Consider the following 20,024-nt stretch of genomic DNA (forward strand, 5'->3'; position numbering starts at 1 on the left):
CAGTAATGCAACAAATATTAAAAGCTTCCCTAAACAGGGCTGCCTTCAGAGGCTGGCTGCAGGATCAGGCCAGTGGCCAAATACAGTGATGCAGGAATGTGGAGCTGGAGGCTCTGTAAAAAGAGGCTGGCCACTGGATCAGGTCAGTGGCCCAGGTAGTCCAGCATCCTGTCCTCTCAGTGGCCAGCCAGGTGCCTCTTCAGGGAAACCTGCAGCAAGCAGGATCCGGGCACATGCGCCCTCTTCCCCCAACCTGCAGCTGCCAGGAACTGGGGTTCAGGAGCATTTATGCCTCTGACTGTGGAGTCAGAGGAGAGCTGTTCTGACTATGTGTCCATTGAGAGCCCTCTCCTCCTCCTCCTCTTCCTCCATGGCAAGTGGCGCAAGGAGAGATGTTTCCTCCATCCACGAAAAGCGACAGGTTTGTGAGGCTGGGACCCAAAGTTGGTCGTTACCCCGGATTACTTAAGCGGCTAATAGAAGCATTTCGGACAGAGTGGCTCCAAAGGGGAGCTTGCAAGCGCAGCTGACTCGCGAAAGGTCTGGACTCCGTAACAGACACACAGCTGAGAGCCGCCCTGGCAGAGAGAGTTGGCCCATGGCTTTGGACACTCAACGTGTATGTCTTTAGGACCCACCTTATTTTTACAGTTAGAAGTTTGTGCGTGCTGGGCCCGGGGGTAACCTGAGCAACGCGGTCCAGGTCCAGTCCCGAATCCAAGGGTTCTGTGAGGAGTCAGTCCGACAGAGCCAAGGCAGGAAACCAGGCAAGGTCAGGCACAGGATCTCAGGCAGGTTCTGGCAAACGGCAACATTGCTCCCGCAACCTGGAGCCTTTTATTTCTGTCGGGGTAACGGCTGGTCCTGATCCCCCGGTGACTCACCTCCCTGTCTCTCCTGAAGGCGAGCACTCCTCCTGCGAGTACTCAGGTCTCTCCTTCTCTCAGACCTCAGTCTCTGCAGCTCGGGAGAAGACGTCAGTGGGTTACTAGACCCAGGGGCCGCCTCAGCCTCCCCTGACCCAACCGGTAGTGGAGCAGCTGTAAGTGATGGCCCAGCTGGAGGCAAGAAGGTCATCCCTGCATCTGGAGCCAGGGCAGGCTCAGGCCCCTGACTCGGCCCAGCTGGTGCTTGTTGCAGGGGAACCTGTGCAGACTGGGACTCTTCAGAATCAGGCCCCAGACTAGGTTCAGATGATGCCTGAGGCAAAGGATCCAGTGCGGACTGAGACTCCTCTGGCTCCAAGTCTGAGCCCGAGTCCCAGACCATCACATTGTGGAATCATGTAATTGTCAAGTTGGAAGGGACCCTGGAGGTCCTCTATTCCAACCCCCTGCAGTGCCCGGAACCACAGCTGACAGGTGTCCATCTAACCTCTGCTTGAAAACCTCTGGCGAAGGAGAAGAGGCTTAGAGTCCACCGCTGAGTTGTTCTAAGGTGTGTTAATGCTGCAACCTGCCATGGAACTTTAGGGTGAAGGCTGGGGGATCGATAATCAATAATGATACGGTACTAACAGCAACATGGGTGCTGGGGATGGGATCACAGGTCCCAGGGGCGGACTTTGTTAATAAGGCACCCTGAGCGAGAACAAAATTTGACATCCTAAATATTTATTGGGGGCCCTCTCAGTTTCTGTTCTGCGCTGGCTCTCAAGTGCTCTATGTTCTAGCTGCAGTAACTCAATCGCACATCTGACTGGGGCCTAACTCTGAGTAGGAACCCATATAAATATAGGTTTGTTGTTGTTGTTACAGTCATACCTCAGGTTACAGATGCTTCAGGCTGCGTTTTTTTCAGGTTACGGACACGCCCAAACCCGGAAGTACTGGAATGGGTTACTTCTGGGTTTCGGTGGTCGCGCATGCGCAGAAGTGCTAAATCGCGCTTTGCGCATGCACAGAAGCACTGAATCACAACCTGTGCATGCGCAGACGTGGCGCTGTGGGTTGTGAATGCTGCGGGTTGCAAACGTGCCTCCCACACAGATCGTGTTCACAACCCGAGCGTCCACTGTATTATTATTATTATTATTATTATTATTATTATTATTATTATTATTGTATTTTGTGCTCCCTTGGCTCGGCACCTTGTGCGGAGGAGGAAACGATTCTTAAACGGCTCTGGGAACTGTGGCACTGGGAGAGGATGGTGCTGTCCCAGCTACAATCCTCAAGAGACATCCCAGGACTCTTGGGGACTGTTTAAAGCGTGGCTGTTTTGTTTCAATGCATCGTGCCAACGTGGCCACAGATACCTATCTAAAAGCCATGCTAATAGAGCAGGCGCACACAGGCAGAACCGGCTGTTGTGTGGGGCATCGGAGGTGGGGCCTGCAAGCCCAGGAGTGACGTTTGCAGCTGGATTAGTGGGGGGTTAGTGGGAGATATTTGGGGAAAGGCCCATGCCTTGCATGCAGAATATTCCTGGTCCAGTCCCCGCTGACATCTCAGGGAGAGGATTCTCTCTCAAACTCTAGAGAGCTGCTGCCGGCCTGTGTGGACGGCACTGAGCCCAGTGGAGCAATGTTCTGACTCTGCAGAAAGCAGCCTCTCCGATGGCTGCATAAGACCTGCAGCACAGGCTGACCTTGAGACATCCGTCGAGGCAGACGGACCGGAAAGGTGAGCTGGCGACCTGGACGCAGAGACGCTGAAATGGAGACGGGCAGAGAGGTGTGGGAATCAGGGGACGCGCCAGTGCGCAAATTTAGCTGCTTGGCAGCGGAGCAGAAATGGACACGCAGGGGAGGAGAAGGGAGAGAGCCCAGGGAGGAAGCATCCTTGCGAGGCGCAAGAGGGAGGAAAACCACACACAAAGCGGCGTGCGGTTTCGCAAACGCCTTTTTTCTCCCAGAGAATCCTGGGAACTGGAGTTGCTTAATGGATGCCTGCCATGGATGCCTCAGCCGAGATACCTGCATTGCAGGGGGATGGAATGGATGACCCCCTGGGACCCTTCCAGCTCTACGATTATTCTGTGGTTTTATAAGGGTTGTGGGGAATGGTAGCTCTGCGAGGTGTGAACTGTTAGAATTCCTGCTCCATGTCTGCAGTCATGGGATTGTTGTCTATCACATGATGGTGTATGTTTTGACTCCACAGAGTGGGAAGTGACGGAGACAGGATGCTTGTGTTCCTGTGTTCCATGAAGTGGGACTATTGTCCTTTGTTCTTTCTCTTTCCTGTCTGATGCTAGAGAGAGAGGGAGCCATGTTGCAGTGCTCCGCGTGTGTTTAGATGTAAATAAAGTAGATTAGCCAAAATGCTGAGTTGCTGCTTCCGGGCTTCCCATGACGGGCATCCGGTTGGCTCTTGTGAGAATGGGATGCTGGCCCAGATGGGCCACTGGCCTGATCCTGCCGGTTCTCCTTAGGTTCTTCTGTTTAAAGGGTTGCTGTGTACAGAGGCGACCAGCTCAGCAGCTGACGGGAAGAGCCGGCCTCGTGTTTTCCATTCCCTCAGAAAGTGCAGCCAGGAAAAAAATAGCTGGCTGGCCAGTCGAGGCCCATCTGGTTGCTGTTGGTGACCAAGCCGGGCCTGGTGGCAGAAGCCGGGCCAGTTCCCAAGTGGACGGGGCCACGAACGAGGCTGTTTTGCCGTTTGCGGGATCTAAAACCAGGCAGCAGTGGTCAACTGGACTCATGTGGGCTAGATTCCCACCCACCCACCCACCCATATATTTATATTTACACCCCCCGAAGGGTCTTATATCAAAATGGTAAGGAAGGATTGTGTGTGAGAATTAAGGTCCGTGCAGCTCCCACTGTACGCAAAAGGAAGGCTTTTAAAAAAAGTTTGGTGTTACGACAAGGCAGATATTCAATAGGTGAAGTTTCTTCACCTGCTGAATTTCTGCCCAACTCAGGCAGCAACCTCAGTGGTTTCCCCCCAATTTCTTTGTCTTTCTGTTTTTGAGGGCTTCCAGAAGACTGAGGAGGGCAAGGATGGTGGAGGGATATGGGACCCTCTGCTCCCAATATGTTGTTTCACCCCCTTTAGCATTCTTGCCCTGCTGAGGCTGCCTGGGTCTCCCTGGGAAATGTTTGCATTCTGCGGCCGTAGGGAGGAAACCCGGAGAAGCGTCAGGTAACTGAGCTGCTTGGGGAGTTTCTCTTTCCAGAGCTCTGTGTGATCAGCTAATTACGACAAAGTCATTATTGCTGTAATAAAACCGTCATTAGGCATCCCATTGAGACCTCTGCGTTAGCGCCAGGAACACTAGCAAATGCCACAGAGTCTTTTTCTGTTGGATTAAGAGCAAAAACCTGCATCGCTGCTTCTGTCCCCCCAACCCCCTTCCTGGGCTGGGGAAGCAGTTGCAATTCCTATGCACTGCGTGATTTTTCAATGTTACATTTCAGACATCAGCCCTGAGTTGAGCGGAAAAGGAAGGAAAATATTTTCAGGTTGCTATGTGCCCATATCAGGATTGAAGGCTTGCAGGCGACTGGAAATTTATTTATTTATTGCATGAGGTTGCGATGCCGCTGGACTGTGTAAAAAAGAAACCTCGTGGCGGTTTACTGTAAGAAAAAAGCAAATGTCATTGTTGTCATTTGTCTGACAATGGAGTGCACCTCTGGGGGTTAAGTCAAACCGCTGCATTAGAAACTGACCTCCCCAGGGTGCAGAACTGGGCAGTGTGCAGGAGGTCCTGGGATGCCCAACTGATGAGACACCCCCCCCCAGCCTCGCCAATGTGCTCCAAAAGAAAGTGGTGCAAGACATTTGGCACCAGCCTGGTTGCAGCTGTTACCAGAAGGAGGCGTACAAGGCGCCATCCAATCGTCTTAGGGACTCCACTCTCGATTTATGGAGGGGTTTACTCCCAAGCCCCTTCTTCTCCCGATGGTATCCCACAAGGTAGCGGAGGTTTAGGGTCAGAGTTTTCCTTCTCCCAGGTCGGCTCCCTTCCCAGGCGGACTTCGAGCAGGGGCAGAAACTGCCTTCTTGAGGGTTGGACCCAGGGCCGGATTTAGGTTGGATGAGGCCCTCAGCTACTGAAGGTAATGGGGCCCTTTATATGTCCAGGTGTCATTTGCCAACAACAAATTGTCGCTGTTTTTTGTGTTGAATATATGCTATATGGTAATTTATGGACCTCATAGGTATCTCAAGCCATTTGCGCATGTTGCCGTACAACCAGTCCATGCAGAATGTAGGCACCCTATATATAGAAAGGAGCAAACCAGGGATATTTGAATGAGCAGGCGGGGCCCATGACTTACATTATAGGAACCTCCACAACACAAAACATTGTTGCTGTAGGTAGGTTTTATTTTATTTGTTTTTAATCTTATATTTTGGAAATGTACATCCAGTTTTTTTCCCTTTTAAGTTTTTGTGGCCCCCAAGAGAGTGGGGCCCTAAGCTAGAGCTTGTTTAGCTTATACGTAAATCCGTCAGTGGTTGGACCCACCATTGCTCTTGTCTGCTTAATCTGCTGGAGCCTGTCTTTAATTGATCAGGCTGCAAATTAAACTGGGAAACCTGCCCCTGGCTGGAATTTCCTGGGCCCCTCGGAGGCTATCCGCAATCCGCTCTCTTGATGTTTTTGCATCACCGAACCAACTGCTCTCTTGAGGCCTTTGTCGCCTAGCGTTCAGCTGGCCGTTTAAGGGGAGCCGTTTGCTGAAAGAGGCCCGAGAAATTTCCGCTGCCGAGACCTCATTGCAAAACCAGCCGGGGAACAAGCGCTCCCTGGCACCTCGCTCCACTTTCCATGTGTACCACCCTTGGCTCGGAATCGCACCAGCCTGCAGGAAGCTAACCGTGTCGCTTGCTTGCAGCTGAGATGTTTTCGGTTCTGCAGTTTGCCACGTGTCCCCGGAGCTCTGCTGCCAGGGAGGCGATGCGCCGAAGGAGATCTCCAGAAGTAGGCAGTGCGGAGAGCCTGGCGCCAAGTGCTTTCGCTGGGTGCTGCAGTGCAATGCCCACCTTGGGGAGGGAGAAAAGCTGGGCACCTAAACTTAGCTGCTGAAAGGGAAGCTTTGCTTTGCACCCTCTCTCTGCCCCACCTCCCTGCGCATATTCTTTGCAGTTTTGGCACCCTCCCCTCTCCCACATTGTGGGTGCTGGAAGGCTCTCCTTCTCCCCTCTCTGAGCTCTCCGCTTAAGGCCTCTGAGGGGGCCAAAGTTTAATTGTCCTGATCCCTATCCTTTTGCCCCCACCGCCCAGGGCTGGCAATATGCAAAGGAGAAAGGGAAGATCTGGAGGGGCAAAGAGGAAAGCCCCAACGTCAGGGGTCAGCATCCTTTTTCAGCCGTGGGCCGGTCCACTGTCCCTCAGACCTTGTTGGGGGCCGGACTATATTTTTTTTTGGGGGGGGGGGAATGAACCAATTCCTCTGCCCCACAGATAACCCAGAAATGCATTTTAAATATAAGCACACATTCTACTCATGTAAAAACACCAGGCAGGCCCCACAAATAACCCAGAGATGCATTTTAAATACAGTGGACCCTCCGGATACGAACTTAATTCGTTCCCGGGGTCCTTATGTACCCTGAAAAGTCTGCAACATGAGGTGCTGATTCTGTGCATGTGTGCAGCGCGATAGAGTGCTTCTGCGCATGCGGCGAAACCTGGAAGTATACACTTCCGGGTTTTCCATGTTTGCAACCCGAAAGTTACGTTACCTGAAGGTAATGTAACCCGAGGGTCCACCGTAAAAGGACACATTCTACTCATGTAAAAACACGCTGATTCCCGGACCATCCGCGGGCCAGATTGAGAAGGCAAGATTGGGCCAGATCCGTGCCCCGGGCCTTAGTTTGCCTACCCATGCCCAACATATTACAAATGCAAAAATGTAAGAAAATTAAAACCCACCCTATTCGTTCGTTTGCATGGCTCACGCCATCATTGCAGGTTTTGCTGAAGGTTGGGCAGCGGAACAGACCGCAAACCCTCCAGTGTTTCTCCGCTGAAAATTGGGAAGTCCTATTCCATAATAATAACAACAATAATTTTATTAGTTATACCCTGCCCATCTGGCCGGGTTGCCCCAGCCGCTCTGGGCAACTTCCAACATACAATAAAACATTGAGCATTAAAAATCTTCCCTATATAGGCCTGCCTTCAGATGTCTTCTAAAGGTTGTATAGTTATGTATCTCCTTGGCTCGGGGGTCGCATAACTCCATCAGGCATAGGCAAACTCGGCCCTCCAGATGTTTTGGGACTACAATTCCCATCATCCCTGACCTGTTAGCTAGGGATGATGGGAGTTGTAGTCCCAAAACATCTGGAGGGCTGAGTTTGCCTATGCCTGCTGCATACCCTCCAACATTTCTCCAATGAAAATAGGGATGTCGTAAGGAAAAGCGGGACATTCCAGGTTTCTGTAAATCCGGGGCTGTCCCTGGAAAATAGGGATGCTTGGAGGGTCTGGGACTAGCAATCGGAGCAGGATTATAGCTTAGAGGCAGGCTGGGCATGTGATGGTATCTCCTGGTAGAATCGGGAGAGCCTCCCTTGTCCGAAATCCTGGAGAGCTGCTGTCAGGCAGTGTCGACAGTATGGAGCAGCGGCCTGACTTGGTAGACGGCAGCTCCCTGTATTTGCAGGCAAGTCAGAAGAACGAGGGGACTTTGAGCCCTGCTGGTTGAAGGATGGGTGGATTTGCAGCGCTGCTTGCAGGTCTGCCCAGACAGCCTCTCTGCTGAGTAAAAAGCAAAGCAGGTATATCTGTTGCTTCTTAAAAGAGAGCCAGACCATTGGCTCCACCTAGCTCATATTGCCTGCACGGACTGACAGCAGTTCTCCTGGCTTTCACGCAGGGAGCCCTACCTGGAGATGCCTGCGTGGCTGAACATGGGTCCTTCCACATATAGCTCTGCCGTTGAGCTACAGCCCTTCTGCACCGGGCTAGCGCCCTGTGCTACAACTCCCGTGACAGCAAGGCACGCTGGCTGGCGGCTGAAATCCAGCGGCATCCTGGCGGCAGCTGCCCTTTGAAGATTTCTTGGGGTGACAAGGGAAGGAGGGAAAGAGGTCGCTGCTGGGCTGAGGGCTCCGGAGAGACTGGTGTACGCAAAGTGGGACGGGAGCCAGCGAAGCCACGGCGGATGACGTCCCATCGCAGCGCTTAGAACAGAAAGCATTACTGGGTTAGAAGGTGACCTTGCCTCTTAGTCGCGCAGGGAAGGCGGCCTTTGGAGCTTTTCCAGGGCTAAAGTAGTAAAGCTGTTTCTGATAGCATGAAAGGAGGAGGAGGAGGAGAGTCCCTGGCTCAGGTGACGGAGGAGGCAAGGAGCCTTTTAAGCCGCAGGAGGGAGAAGGACCCGGTAGATCCCCGCCGGGCATCTGGGCTGACCCAGCCGCTAAAGTAAGGTGACCAGACGTCCCCGTTTCCCGGGGAAGAGTCCCCAGATTTATAAATCAGTCCCCTGACAAGATCCATCCATTCCCCGGATTCTTTGAAAAAAAATCTGGTAACCTTCCGCTAAAGGCGTTTCCTCGAATGGGGTTGTTCTGGGTTCTTACCCAGCCAAGCTGCCTGCAGTGCCAAAAAGAGGGCTCAGATTTGCACAGAATTGGCCCGTGATGCTCTAAATCAGCCTTTCTCAACCTGTGGGTCCCCAGATGTTGTTGAACCACAACTCCCATCACCCCTAGCTAGCAAGGCCAGAGCTCAGGGATAATGGGAGTTGTAGTCCAACAACATCTGGGGACCCACAGGTGGAGAACCGCTGCTCTAGAGATATATATCAAGGCATGAAGGAAGCTTCTTCAGCTTGAGGGCCTCATTTCTTTCTGCGTAGGCTTCTGGGGGCCAGTGGGTGGGCACACTCCCCGCCTGAACAAGCCACCCTGCTAGCAAGTCATCTCCTCTCAGACTCCTCTTTCCCTGGTTAAACATACCCAATTCCCTCGACCATTCCTCATCAGGCTTGGTTTCCCGACTCTCAATCATCTTGGTCTCTCCTCCTCTGAACACCTTCCAGTTTGTCAACATCCGTCTTAAATTGTGGCACCCAGAACAGGACACAGGACTCCAGGTGTGGTCTGACCGAGGCAGAACAGAGCGGATGATAGACTACGCTGAAATGGCAAAACTAACTGGGAAGCTCAGGAATCGAGAAGACGAGATCTGAAAAAAAAAAAAAGAATGGGAAAAGTTTATAATGTATATACAAGATAATTGTAAGTGATATGCCGGGCATGTCCAAAGTCTGTTTTGGGGGGCCTAATCCGGCCCCCTGGCCGGTTTAATCCGCCCCGTGGCAGTTTATTTCTTGGCGTCAAATCCTAAAAAAAGCTCAGCAACTTTGGTCGGCCCTCACGCATGTTCACTTCATCAAATCTGGGCACCCCTGTGATATGCAGTTGAAAACAGGATTAATAGGGTCCACGGAAGGGATGATTCAGAGTATTCTTGACATTTGGACTCAGAATGGTTTTTGTGGTATGCTTATAATTTTGAAAATTAAAAAAAATACTTCCAAAAAAAAAAGTCAGAACAGAGCAGGACTATATACCACTGAGCCATACGTTGATTGGATTTAAGTTCAAACCTTTTTGCTCTCCCGCGAATGCGCAAACAGCCTTAAGCAAGCCACACACCTCCATTCTCACCTCCTAGTTTCTGCAATGGGCAGATAACAGAATCATATAGAATCATATAACTGTAGAGCTGGAAGGGACCGCAAGGGTCATCTAGTCCAATCCCCTGCAATGCAGGAATAGGCATCTGTCCCGTACGGGGATTGAACCTGCAACCTTGGCATTATCAGCACCATGCTCTAACCAACTGAGCTATCCCCAGCGCTGGCCTGCTTTACAGGATTGTTCTAAGGGTTGGTGAGGTGTTGTGAAGCGATCCTTTCCCTTACTCCCCAGCACGCCTTGTCTTTAGTTGTAGGGCTGCCCCAGGGATAAGGAGGGGTTCAAATATCCCTTCATCCCTGACTGTTGGCCGAGCTAGCCAGAATTAGACTCCAACAGCATCTGAAGGGCTGCAGGCCCCCCTGGACAGCATGAATTGATTCCACCCCAGTGCCAGATTTACATATAAGCTAAACAAGCTCTAGCTTAGGGCCCCACTCTCTTGGGGCCCCCCCAAAAATTAAAGGAAAAACACACACACCTGGATGTACATTTCCAAAATATAAGATAAAAATACAAATAAAATGAAACCTACATACAGCAACAGTGTTTTGTGTTGGGTAGGCTCCTGTGATGTAAGTCATGGATGATGATGATGAAGAAGAGTTTGGATTTGATATCCCGCTTTATCACTACCCGAAGGAGTCTCAAAGCGGCTCACATTCTCCTTTCCCTTCCTCCCCCACAACAAACACTCTGTGAGGTGAGTGGGGCTGAGAGACTTCAGAGAAGTGTGACTGGCCCAAGGTCACCCAGCAGCTGCAGGTGGAGGAGCAGAGACGCGAACCCGGTTCACCAGATTACGAGTCCACCGCTCTTAACCACTACACCACACTGGCTCTCATGGGCCCCGCCTGCTTGCCTGCTCCCTCAAATATCCCTGGTTTGCTCCTTTCTATATATAGGGTGCCTGCATTCTGCATGGACTGGCTGCACGGCAACATGCGCAAATGGCTTGAGATACCTATGATAAATGAAATAATAATAATAATAATAATAATAATAATAATAATAATAATAATAATAATAATAATAATATATTTATACCCCGCCCATCTGGCTGGGTTTCCCCAGCCACTCTGGGCGGCTTCCAACAAAATATTAAAATACAGTAATGCATAAAACATTAAAAGCTTCCCTAAACAGGGGCACGATAGAGCGCTTCTGTGCATGCGCAACGTGTGTGGCGTGCTTTTGTGTATGTGCGCGCGGTGAAACCCGGAACTATGCACTTCTGGGTTTGCTGCATTCGCAACCCGAGGTACCACTGTATTCAACACAAAAAACAGTGGCAATTTGTTGTTGACAAAGGACAGCTGGACATATAAAGGGCCCTATTACCTTCAGGAGCTCAAACCTAAATCTAAATCACACCGATTCTTCTTTGTTAGATATTGTTAGATACGCCACAGAGTGCGTATCCAGCGTTAATACGTGAAGGAGCGAAAGGAAGAGCCTCTAAGATGGGATGCTCAAATAAATGTCTCTTTCTTTCCCAGCCACCCAGCTAGAGATATTCTGCTTGGTTGGGCCAAGCATTCCTGACAGGAGGAAATAATTTCATAGGAGTCCCAGATGGGTTGTATACTGTACACTGATTCATCGACCCGTCCAGAAATTCAGACTCCACCCTCTGCTCTTGGCTCCCAAAGAGTTGCAGGAGATGCTGCTCGCTGGCTTGAACGGATGCCGAGTCCATCTGGCACGCAGGAGTTGCTCTTCTGAGGTTATATTGAGAATATGAGTTTCAAGGCTGGCCTAAGAAAGTCGCGACCCCTCCCAAAACAGAAAGACAACTTCCAAAACCAATGGGGCAGTGTGATAGCTCTGCTGCAGACGGAGGAATCAGAATGGAGCTGGGTTTGCATGTTCAAGATCATCATCATCATCATCATCATCTATTTATACCCTGCCCATACAGCTGGGTTTCCCCAGCCACTCTGGGCCACTCCCAACAGATTATTAAAAACAGAAGAAACAGAATAAAACATAAAACTTTAAAAACTTCCCTTCAGATGTCTTCTAAAAGTCAGATAGTTGTTTATTCCTTGACATCTGATGTTATTAATCCTCCGAGTAACTGCAACCCTCATTTTGACGGCTGTTCAAGTAAATGAATAATAATAATAATAATAATAATAATAATAATAATAATAATAATAATAATATTTATACACCACCCCTCTGGCTAGGTTTCCCCAGCGACTTTGGGCAGCTTCCAGCAAAATATTAAAATACAATAATTCACCAAATATTAAAAGCTTCCCTAAACAGGGCTGCCTTCAGATGCCTTCTAAAAGTCAGATAGTTCTTTATTTCCTTGACATCTGGTGGGAGGGTGTTCCACAGGGCGGGTGCCACTACTGAGAAGGCCCTCTGCCTGGTTCCCTGTAACCTCACTTCTCACAGAGAGGGAACCGCCAGAAGGCCCTCGGCGCTGGACCTCAGCGTCCGGGCAGAATGATGGGGGTGGAGACGCTCCTTCAGGTCTACTGGGCTGAGGCCGTTTCGGGCTTTGAAGGTCAGCACCAACACTTTGAATTGTGCTCAGAAACATACTGGGATTAGTACCGGACTAGAAGGGTTATCTGAAGACTTGTAATGAGAATTTTTTTACCTTTCTATATTTATTTAAATTTTGAGGTATTTTGTGATGAGTTTTATTAGAACTGGAAAATATATAAAATGCTGTGATATAAAGGTTAGTTTTGAAAGCCAAGAGGCGGGAGGGAAAGAAGTCGATAGGCGCCAAAGAGCCAAAGTGGTTAGGTGGATAATAATGATGTGATTAAAGGTAAAGGTAAAGGGACCCCTGACCATTAGGTCCAGTTGCGGACGACTCTGGGGTTGCGTTCTCATCTCGCTCTATAGGCTGAAGGAGCCAACATTTGTCCAAAGACAGTTTTTCTGGGTCATGTGACCAGCATGCCTCAGCCGCTTCTGGCGAACTAGAGCAGCGCATGGAAATACCGTTTACCTTCCTGCCGGAGCGGTACCTATGTATCTACTTGCACTTTGACGTTCTTTCAGACTGCTAGGTTGGCAGGAGCAGGGACCGAGCAATGGGAGCTCAAGGGGATTCGAACCGCCAACCTTCTGATCGGCAAGTCCTAGGCTCTGTGGTTTAACCCACAGCGCCACCCACGTCCCAATGATGTGATTATATATGCTTAAATGGAAAATGAATTTTAAAAAATTTAAAGAGGGGGATAATTTTCTCTTTTGGGGTTTCTGCGTTTTTTCCAAGCATGCTGACCCTCTCTTTCTCCCACCTCTGCAGCCTTGACCCATGACCACCTCCGCCGCGATGTTCTACCGCTCTCCCTCGGCCATGTCGCCGCCGTCGAAAGGCAAGTTCAAGCGGCAGAGCCGGATCTTCTCCCAGGTCTTGCACCGGACTCTGAGCTACAAGGACCGCCTCTCTGTGGCCGCGTGCCCGGCGGAGGGCAGCGAGGACCCCTCCGAGCTCTCCACCCAGGCCTCGGCCCCTGGGGTGCTCAAGATCTTTGGGGGCGCCGTCTGCACGGGAGCCCACTACAAGAGCGTCCTGGCCACGGCCAGCTCCAGCGCCCGGGAGCTGGCCAAGGAGGCCCTCGAGCGCTATGGGCTGAGCCAGGTCAGCGCGGGGCGCTACGTCCTCTGCGACGTCATCGGGAGGTTCGGAGGCCCCGAGAGGCAGTGGCAGATGGAGGGGCTGAGGGTCTTGCAGGACCACGAGAAGCCGCTGCTGATCCAGGAGCTGTGGAAGCCGCGCGAAGGATGCTCCCGGAGGTTGGAGCTCCGGAAGAGGGCGGAGGTGGAAGAGCTGGCCTCCAGGGACAAAGACACCATCACAGCAGGTGAGGAAGAAGCCCCTGGGTTATTTTGGCTATTATTAGTAGTAGTATTAGTGGTAGGCTTCTGGGGGTCCAGGATGGAAGAAGAGAAGAAGAAGAGTTTGGATTTGATATCCCGCTTTATCACTACCCGAAGGAGTCTCAAAGCGGCTAACATTCTCCTTTCCCTTCCTCCCCCACAACAAACACTCTGTGAGGTGAGTGGGGCTGAGAGACTTCAAGAAGTGTGACTGGCCCAAGGTCACCCAGCAGCTGCAGGTGGAGGAGCGGAGACGCGAACCTGGTTCACCAGATTACGAGACTACCGCTCTTAACCACTACACCACACTGGAAAATATGCCCAGGAAGGCCACCACCTTCCCAAGACACCAGGGCGTTTCTCCGGTGGCTGTAAATCTTCCTCAGTCCAGAGAGACTGGTGATAAGCGACCCCTCTCTCCTGAGAGGAGCACGGTCATCTTCTGGCATCTCATTGCATAAGAAAGAGTCAATCAGTCGCTCTAAAACTACTTTATTAACAGTCTATATACAAAGAATCCACCAGCACGTTGGTGCTCTCTCAGCACCAGTACAGAACAGCATCACATACAGAAGTGAAACTAAACTCTTCAGCAATATTCCAACAGTCCTGAGACTTCCTTTCTCATTCTCTCAGACACTCACATGATATAAACAGCATAGTGCTACTTGCTGAGGTAGATAAAAATCCTAACAGGAGGTAGGTCAATTCTGTTTCCAGGGCGGCTGCCCTACCAAGCTCCATCTGGTATACTGGCTGAGACCATACCCTCCAACGTTTCTCCGATGGAAATAGGGGCATCCTATCCAATAATAATAATAATAATAATAATAATACAGTGGTACCTCTGGTTGCAAACGGGATCCGTTCCGGAGCCCCATTCGCAACATGAGCAGAACGCAACCTGCATCTGCACATCTGTGCGTGCACGGGTCGCGATTCACCGCTTCTGCGCATGCGCTTGACGTCATTTTGCATGTCTGCGCATGCGTGAGTGGCAAAACCCGGAAGTAACCCTTTCTGGTACTTCCGGGTCGCCACAGGACGCAACCTGAAAACGCTCAACCTGAAGCAAACACAACACGAGGTGTGACTGTAATAATAATAATAATTTTATTACAGTGGTACCTTGGTTCTCAAACACCTTGGTACTCAAACAACTCGGAATCTGAACACTGCAAACCCGGAAGTAAGTGTTCCGGTTTATGAACTTTTTTCAGAAGCCGAACATGCTCCGTTTTGAGTGTTACGCTTCCGATTTGAGTGCCACGCTTTTGTTTCGAGTGTTACGCTGAGGTCTCTCAGTTTTTGCTATTTATTTTAAGCGTTTTTGTTTTTGTGTTTCTTTTTGTGACTCTGTGGAACCCAGTTCAGCCAATGATTGATTGATTGTGTGACTGCAGTACATTGATTGTTGCTTTCATTTTATGGATCAATGTTCTCATTAGATAGTAAAATTCATGTTAAATTGCTGTTTTGGGGTTTTTTTAAAGTCTGGAACAGATTAATCCATTTTGCGTTACTTTCTATGGGAAAGCACATCTTGGCTTTGGAACGCTTTGGTTTTGGAAAGGACTTCCGGAATGGATTAAGTTTGAGAACCAAGGGACCACTTTATTTATATCCTGCCACCCACTTGGGGAGAGAACTATTATTACTACTATTACTAATTAAACTTATATATCACCCTTCAGCTGAAGCCTGCAGCATGGTTTACAACACAAAAACACAACATTTCCAGAGAAGCCACAAGTCACATATTTGGGTATAGCACAGAGCAGACATTGTTCTGTGTCTCCAGCTTCCAGCATCAGCCAGAAACCCACATAGTCCACTCTCTTATACACAACCCACCTTGGTCTACTCTTCTCCATCTATGCAGTGACATTTCTATGGGAAGAAACCCACATGCATGGGAAGATGGGCTGGGGAATCGGTTTGGCTCGCAAACACCAGGGAGAACCACCGCTGGTCTCTTGCCTGCTTCACATGCCTTCAGTCTGCTTTGTTTTCACATTAATTTGCAATTATTTCTGTCTGTCTGTCCAGAAATGCAAACTTTGGAAGAAAATACATTGTGCAATATGTATTTAAATATGTATTACTAAACCTGTTTTCGCAGAGAGATGTGTTTTCCAAATGCACTTTGAGGCCTGATTTGAGCAGAGGAGTATCCAAAGCATAATATTTGGCTGGTGGTTGCAATGTTTTCCGATCTGTGAATTAACCCCGGTTTATGTGAATCAGGCCAATTCACAAATCTAATCCCTTCACCCCTGGTCTGGGCTCTCCTCCTTTGCACATTCCACTTTCCCAGGCATTTCCCTCCCACAACCAGCGATGGCAAAGAGACCCCGGCCGCTTTCTGTACCTGCAGCGAAAAGACCACCTGTTTCTTTTCCCCCGCTAAGATAATGAGTTTTCCTGTGGCCTGCTTGGCCCTTTTAGGTCACAAAGACCATCAACATATTTTCAGGAAACGAATCTGAGCAAACTCCCCGCCTGTTTTTATTGCTTTAGCAGGCAAGTGTAGCTCTGCGGCCAAGTTCTCTGTTGGCAACCGGAGTTACGTTTCTGCGGCAGCAGTGGGAACGTGGCCTCTGATGGATCTGGCTTCAGCTTCGAATGTACGCTGCACAAAAATAAGTGCATTTGCTTTACTTTACACGAACAAGGCTGTTAGACGTCACCCCTCAAAGATAATCAATCTATGGATCCTGAGCTTCTCCAAGGAGTTGGGGGGGCAGCCTCTGTGCGTGTGCAGAATGCAGACATTTGTAATGCCAATGAGTATTTGGGCAAACCTGATTGGAGCAAAAACGAGTCAGTGCTTCTGGCTTGCACTCTTTTTTAAAGATTTGAAAAGTGGGGTTCTTTTGTTGTTGTTTAGTCGTGTCCGCCTCTTCATGACCCCCTGGACCAGAGCACGCCAGGCACTCCTTTCTTCCACTGCCTCCCGCAGTTTGGTCAAACTCATGCTGGTAGCTTTGAGAACACTGTCCAACCATCTCGTCCTCTGCCGTCCCCTTCTCCTTGTGCCCTCCATCTTTCCCAACATCAGGGTCTTTTCCCGGGAGTCTTCTCTTCTCATGAGGTGGCCAAAGTATTGGAGCCTCAGCTTCAGGATCTGTCCTTCCAGTGATCACTCAGGGCTGATTTCCTTCAGAATGGAGAGGTTTGATCTTGCAATCCATGGGACTCTCAAGAGTCTCCTCCAGCACCATAATTCAAAAGCATCCATTCTTCTTGATGGTCCAGCTCTCACTTCCATACATCACGACTGGGAAAACCAGAGCTTTAACTATACGGACCTCCATGGACAAAGACAACAGGCATATAAAAGTGGGGTTATTACCCCTCTGTTATTGTCCATGCTGGGTCGTTCAGCCATTGCTACCGTGTCCTTTCTTTTAGCAGATCAAAATGACCAGGTGACAGCAAAAACTGCAAGGTTTTTAGCGAGGGAAATTAGAATAACATCTGTTACTTGGTAATTGATGTAAACCCCCAAAATGTTTTTTTCCCCCCTATAGTTAAGTTTCCCCCTCTATCATTTTTATTTTATTTTATTGCTATGGCTAGTGGCTGATGCAAATGAAGATTCATATTTTGTTCAGTTCTAAGTAGCAGCATGCAAAATTGTTCTGTGCATAGTTCAGCTGTGGAACTCCCTGTTGCAGGAGACCAGGGATGGCCACCAACTTGGAGGGCTTTAAAAGAGGATTGGACAAGTTCATGGAGAAGGGAGAACTATCGGTGGCTCCTAGCAAGGATGATCAGTGCTTCCAAATATCAGTTGCTGGAAACCACAAGAGGAGAGAGGGTTCTCGCACTCGGACCCCGCTTGCTGGTTTCCCGCTGGGGCATTTGGTCGGCCACAGTGAGAACAGGATGCTGATGGGCCGGTGGCCTGATCCAGTAGGCTTTTCTTATATTCTTACAACTAGCAGCAGCTTTTGAGGGCTAAAGGCAGGGGACCCTCCCAGTCCTACCTGGTGGCGATTGTACATTTCTGAGCACAATTCAAAGTGTTGGTGCTGACCTTGAAAGCCCTAAACGGCCTCAGTCCAGTATCCCTGAAGGAGCGTCTCCATCCCCATCGTTCTGCCCAGACCCTGAGGTCCAGCGCCGAGGGCCGTCTGGCGGTTCCCTCACTGCAAGATGTGAGATTACAGAGGGCCTTCTTGGTAGTGGCACCCATCCTGTGGAACACCCTCCCACCAGATGTCAAGGAAATAAACAACTATCTGACTTTTAGAAGACATCTGAAGGCAGCCCTGTTCAGGGAAGTTTTTAATGACTGGTGTTTTAATGTATTTTTAATCTTTTTTGGAAGCCGCCCAGAGTGGCTGGGGAAACCCATCCAGGTGGGCAGAGTATAAATAATAAAATTATTATTATTATAATCAATGACAAATTACAGTGGACGCTCGGGTTGTGAACAGGATCTATGCTGGAAGCACATTTGCAACCTGCAGCGTCCACAACCTGCAGCGCCGCGTCTGCGCAGGTTGCAATTTGGCGCTTCTGCGCATGCACAAAGCATGATTTAGCGCCTCTGCACATGCGCAAACGCCGAAACCCGGAAGTAACCCGTTCTGGTACTTCTGGGTTCAGAGCGGTGCACAACCCGAAATCGCGCAACCTGAAGCATCTGTAACCCGAGGTATGACTGTACAGTGGTACCTCGGGTTAAGTACTTAATTCGTTCCAGAGGTCCATACTTAACCTGAAACTGTTCTTAACCTGAAGCACCACTTTAGCTAATGGGGCCTCCTGCTGCCGCTGCGCCGCAGTTCTTAACCTGAAGCACTATTTCTGGCCTAGCGGAGTCTGTAACCTGAAGCGTATGTAACCCGAGGTACCACTGTATTATTATTAAACCTGGGACTCCCCCCCCCCTTCTTCCATGCTGTACCTCTGAGCTATGGCACAGTGGTAGAGGCAGAAGAGCTGTTTTTGCTTGGGCAACGGCACTCCTCTGCTCTTCCTATCTCCCTCTGGGATCAACGTTGCAGCTGCTGGATATAAGGAGCAGTTTTGTCAACTGGGCTTCAGTGGGGAGGGAGGATAAGACCTTCTTGCACACGCGAAGGGGATTCCACTCTGGGAAGCTGATCCGTCAACTGAAGGGTGAGAGACTTAAGCTCCTCTTTTCTCCTGGCTGTGGCAGCAGGTGGGTGGAGGACGGCAGAAACGGGCTGGGGGGAGAGCTGATCAGCCGATTAGGATCACGGGTGACTTAGCAGGCAGGACTCCGAAGGCGTTTTGCTGGAAGGTTGCAGATAGGGAGCGAGCCCTGATGGGGTGGACCTGGAAGGGGGACCTTCGCCTTCCAGAGACAGCCTAGGAATCATGATTCAGCCTTTGGGAGGTGACAGATAACCCAAAGATTGCAACTTTCCGGAAGCAAATCCCATCCCCAGAATTCTTGGTTTATTTATTTCTAATTGAATGTGTTTATAGCCCACCTTTCTCTCCCAGGCAGCTTAAAAACACCAGCTTAAAAACAGCATTATGGAATACAGAGCAACAAAACAATCTAGTTCAAAACAATACAGTGGTACCTTGGTTCCCGAATGGCTTGTCTCCCAAATAAATCGGCTCCCGAACACCGCACACCCGGAAGGAAATGTTCTGGTTTGCGATCATTTTTTGGGAAGCCAAACATCCGTTTCGGCTGTCGACATTGTTTCCGAGGCCAGTCAGCCCACCAGAAGCCGCTCCTCGGTTTGCGAACGTTTTGGAGGTGGAAAGGACTTCTGGAACGGATTGGGTTCGGGAAGCAAAGTACCCCTGTAATTAAAACACACCTGAAGACATTTAGAGCCAGCCATTAAAGCAGAGTTTCCTCTGAGAAGCAGCCCGGTAGGTCAGCCTCATTTGCACCTTGCTTTCCAGAGGAAGGTCTTGGCCTGCTTGTGGAAGGATGACAGAGAGGGAGCCGGCCTGACCTCCCTTGGAGGGAATCCCACAATATGGGGGCAGCCACAGAAAAGGCCCTGTCTCATTTCACTCCCGACCACGCCTCTGATGATGGTGGGACCAGGGGAAGGTGTCCAGCAGAGGATCTTAGCATCCAACCAGCAGACTGGAAGGTGCTATCCTGCAACATCTGAAGGTCCCCAGCCCCCTCATCCCTCTCCCACAGACTGCATGCTCTGGTTATCTCTTGCTTGGAGATGTGAGGTTAGAGGGAACCAGGCAGAGGGCCTTTTCAGTGGTGGCGCCCATCCTGTGAAACACCTTCCCACCAGATGTCAAAGAGAAAAACAACTACCAGACTTTTAGAAGACACCTGAAGGCAGCCCTGTTTAGGGAAGCTTTTAATGTTTAATAGGGTATTGTATTTTAATATTCTGTTGGAAACCCAGCCAGATGGGTGGGGTATAAATAATAAATTATTATTATTATTATTATTATTATTATTATTATTATTTCTTCACTTTGGCAGCCCAATTTAGGACAGGGCGGAGAGTGGAGGCCTGGGGGTTGCTCCTATGTTGTAGAACACTTTGAGAATCAGGACCCTTTCCAAATCAGCCAGAGATTTTCCCG

The 20,024-nt window shown here is 49.8% G+C and overlaps 1 protein-coding gene across 1 annotated transcript in view; it reads left to right on the top strand.

Moving 5' to 3' along the window:
• The window catches only part of RADIL (Rap associating with DIL domain), a 72,826-nt gene that overhangs the window by 1,401 nt on the left and 51,401 nt on the right, over positions 1-20,024 (top strand). Inside the window, exon 2 of the mRNA XM_083474688.1 lies at positions 12,892-13,450. Coding sequence (XP_083330814.1) covers positions 12,901-13,450 — 550 coding nt within the window. The 5' untranslated portion in view covers positions 12,892-12,900. The remainder of the gene's footprint in view (positions 1-12,891; positions 13,451-20,024) is intronic.

Source organism: Podarcis liolepis (assembly GCF_965112155.1).
Source record: "Podarcis liolepis genome assembly, chromosome: 14".
In the NCBI taxonomy this organism is placed as follows: domain Eukaryota; kingdom Metazoa; phylum Chordata; class Lepidosauria; order Squamata; family Lacertidae; genus Podarcis; species Podarcis liolepis.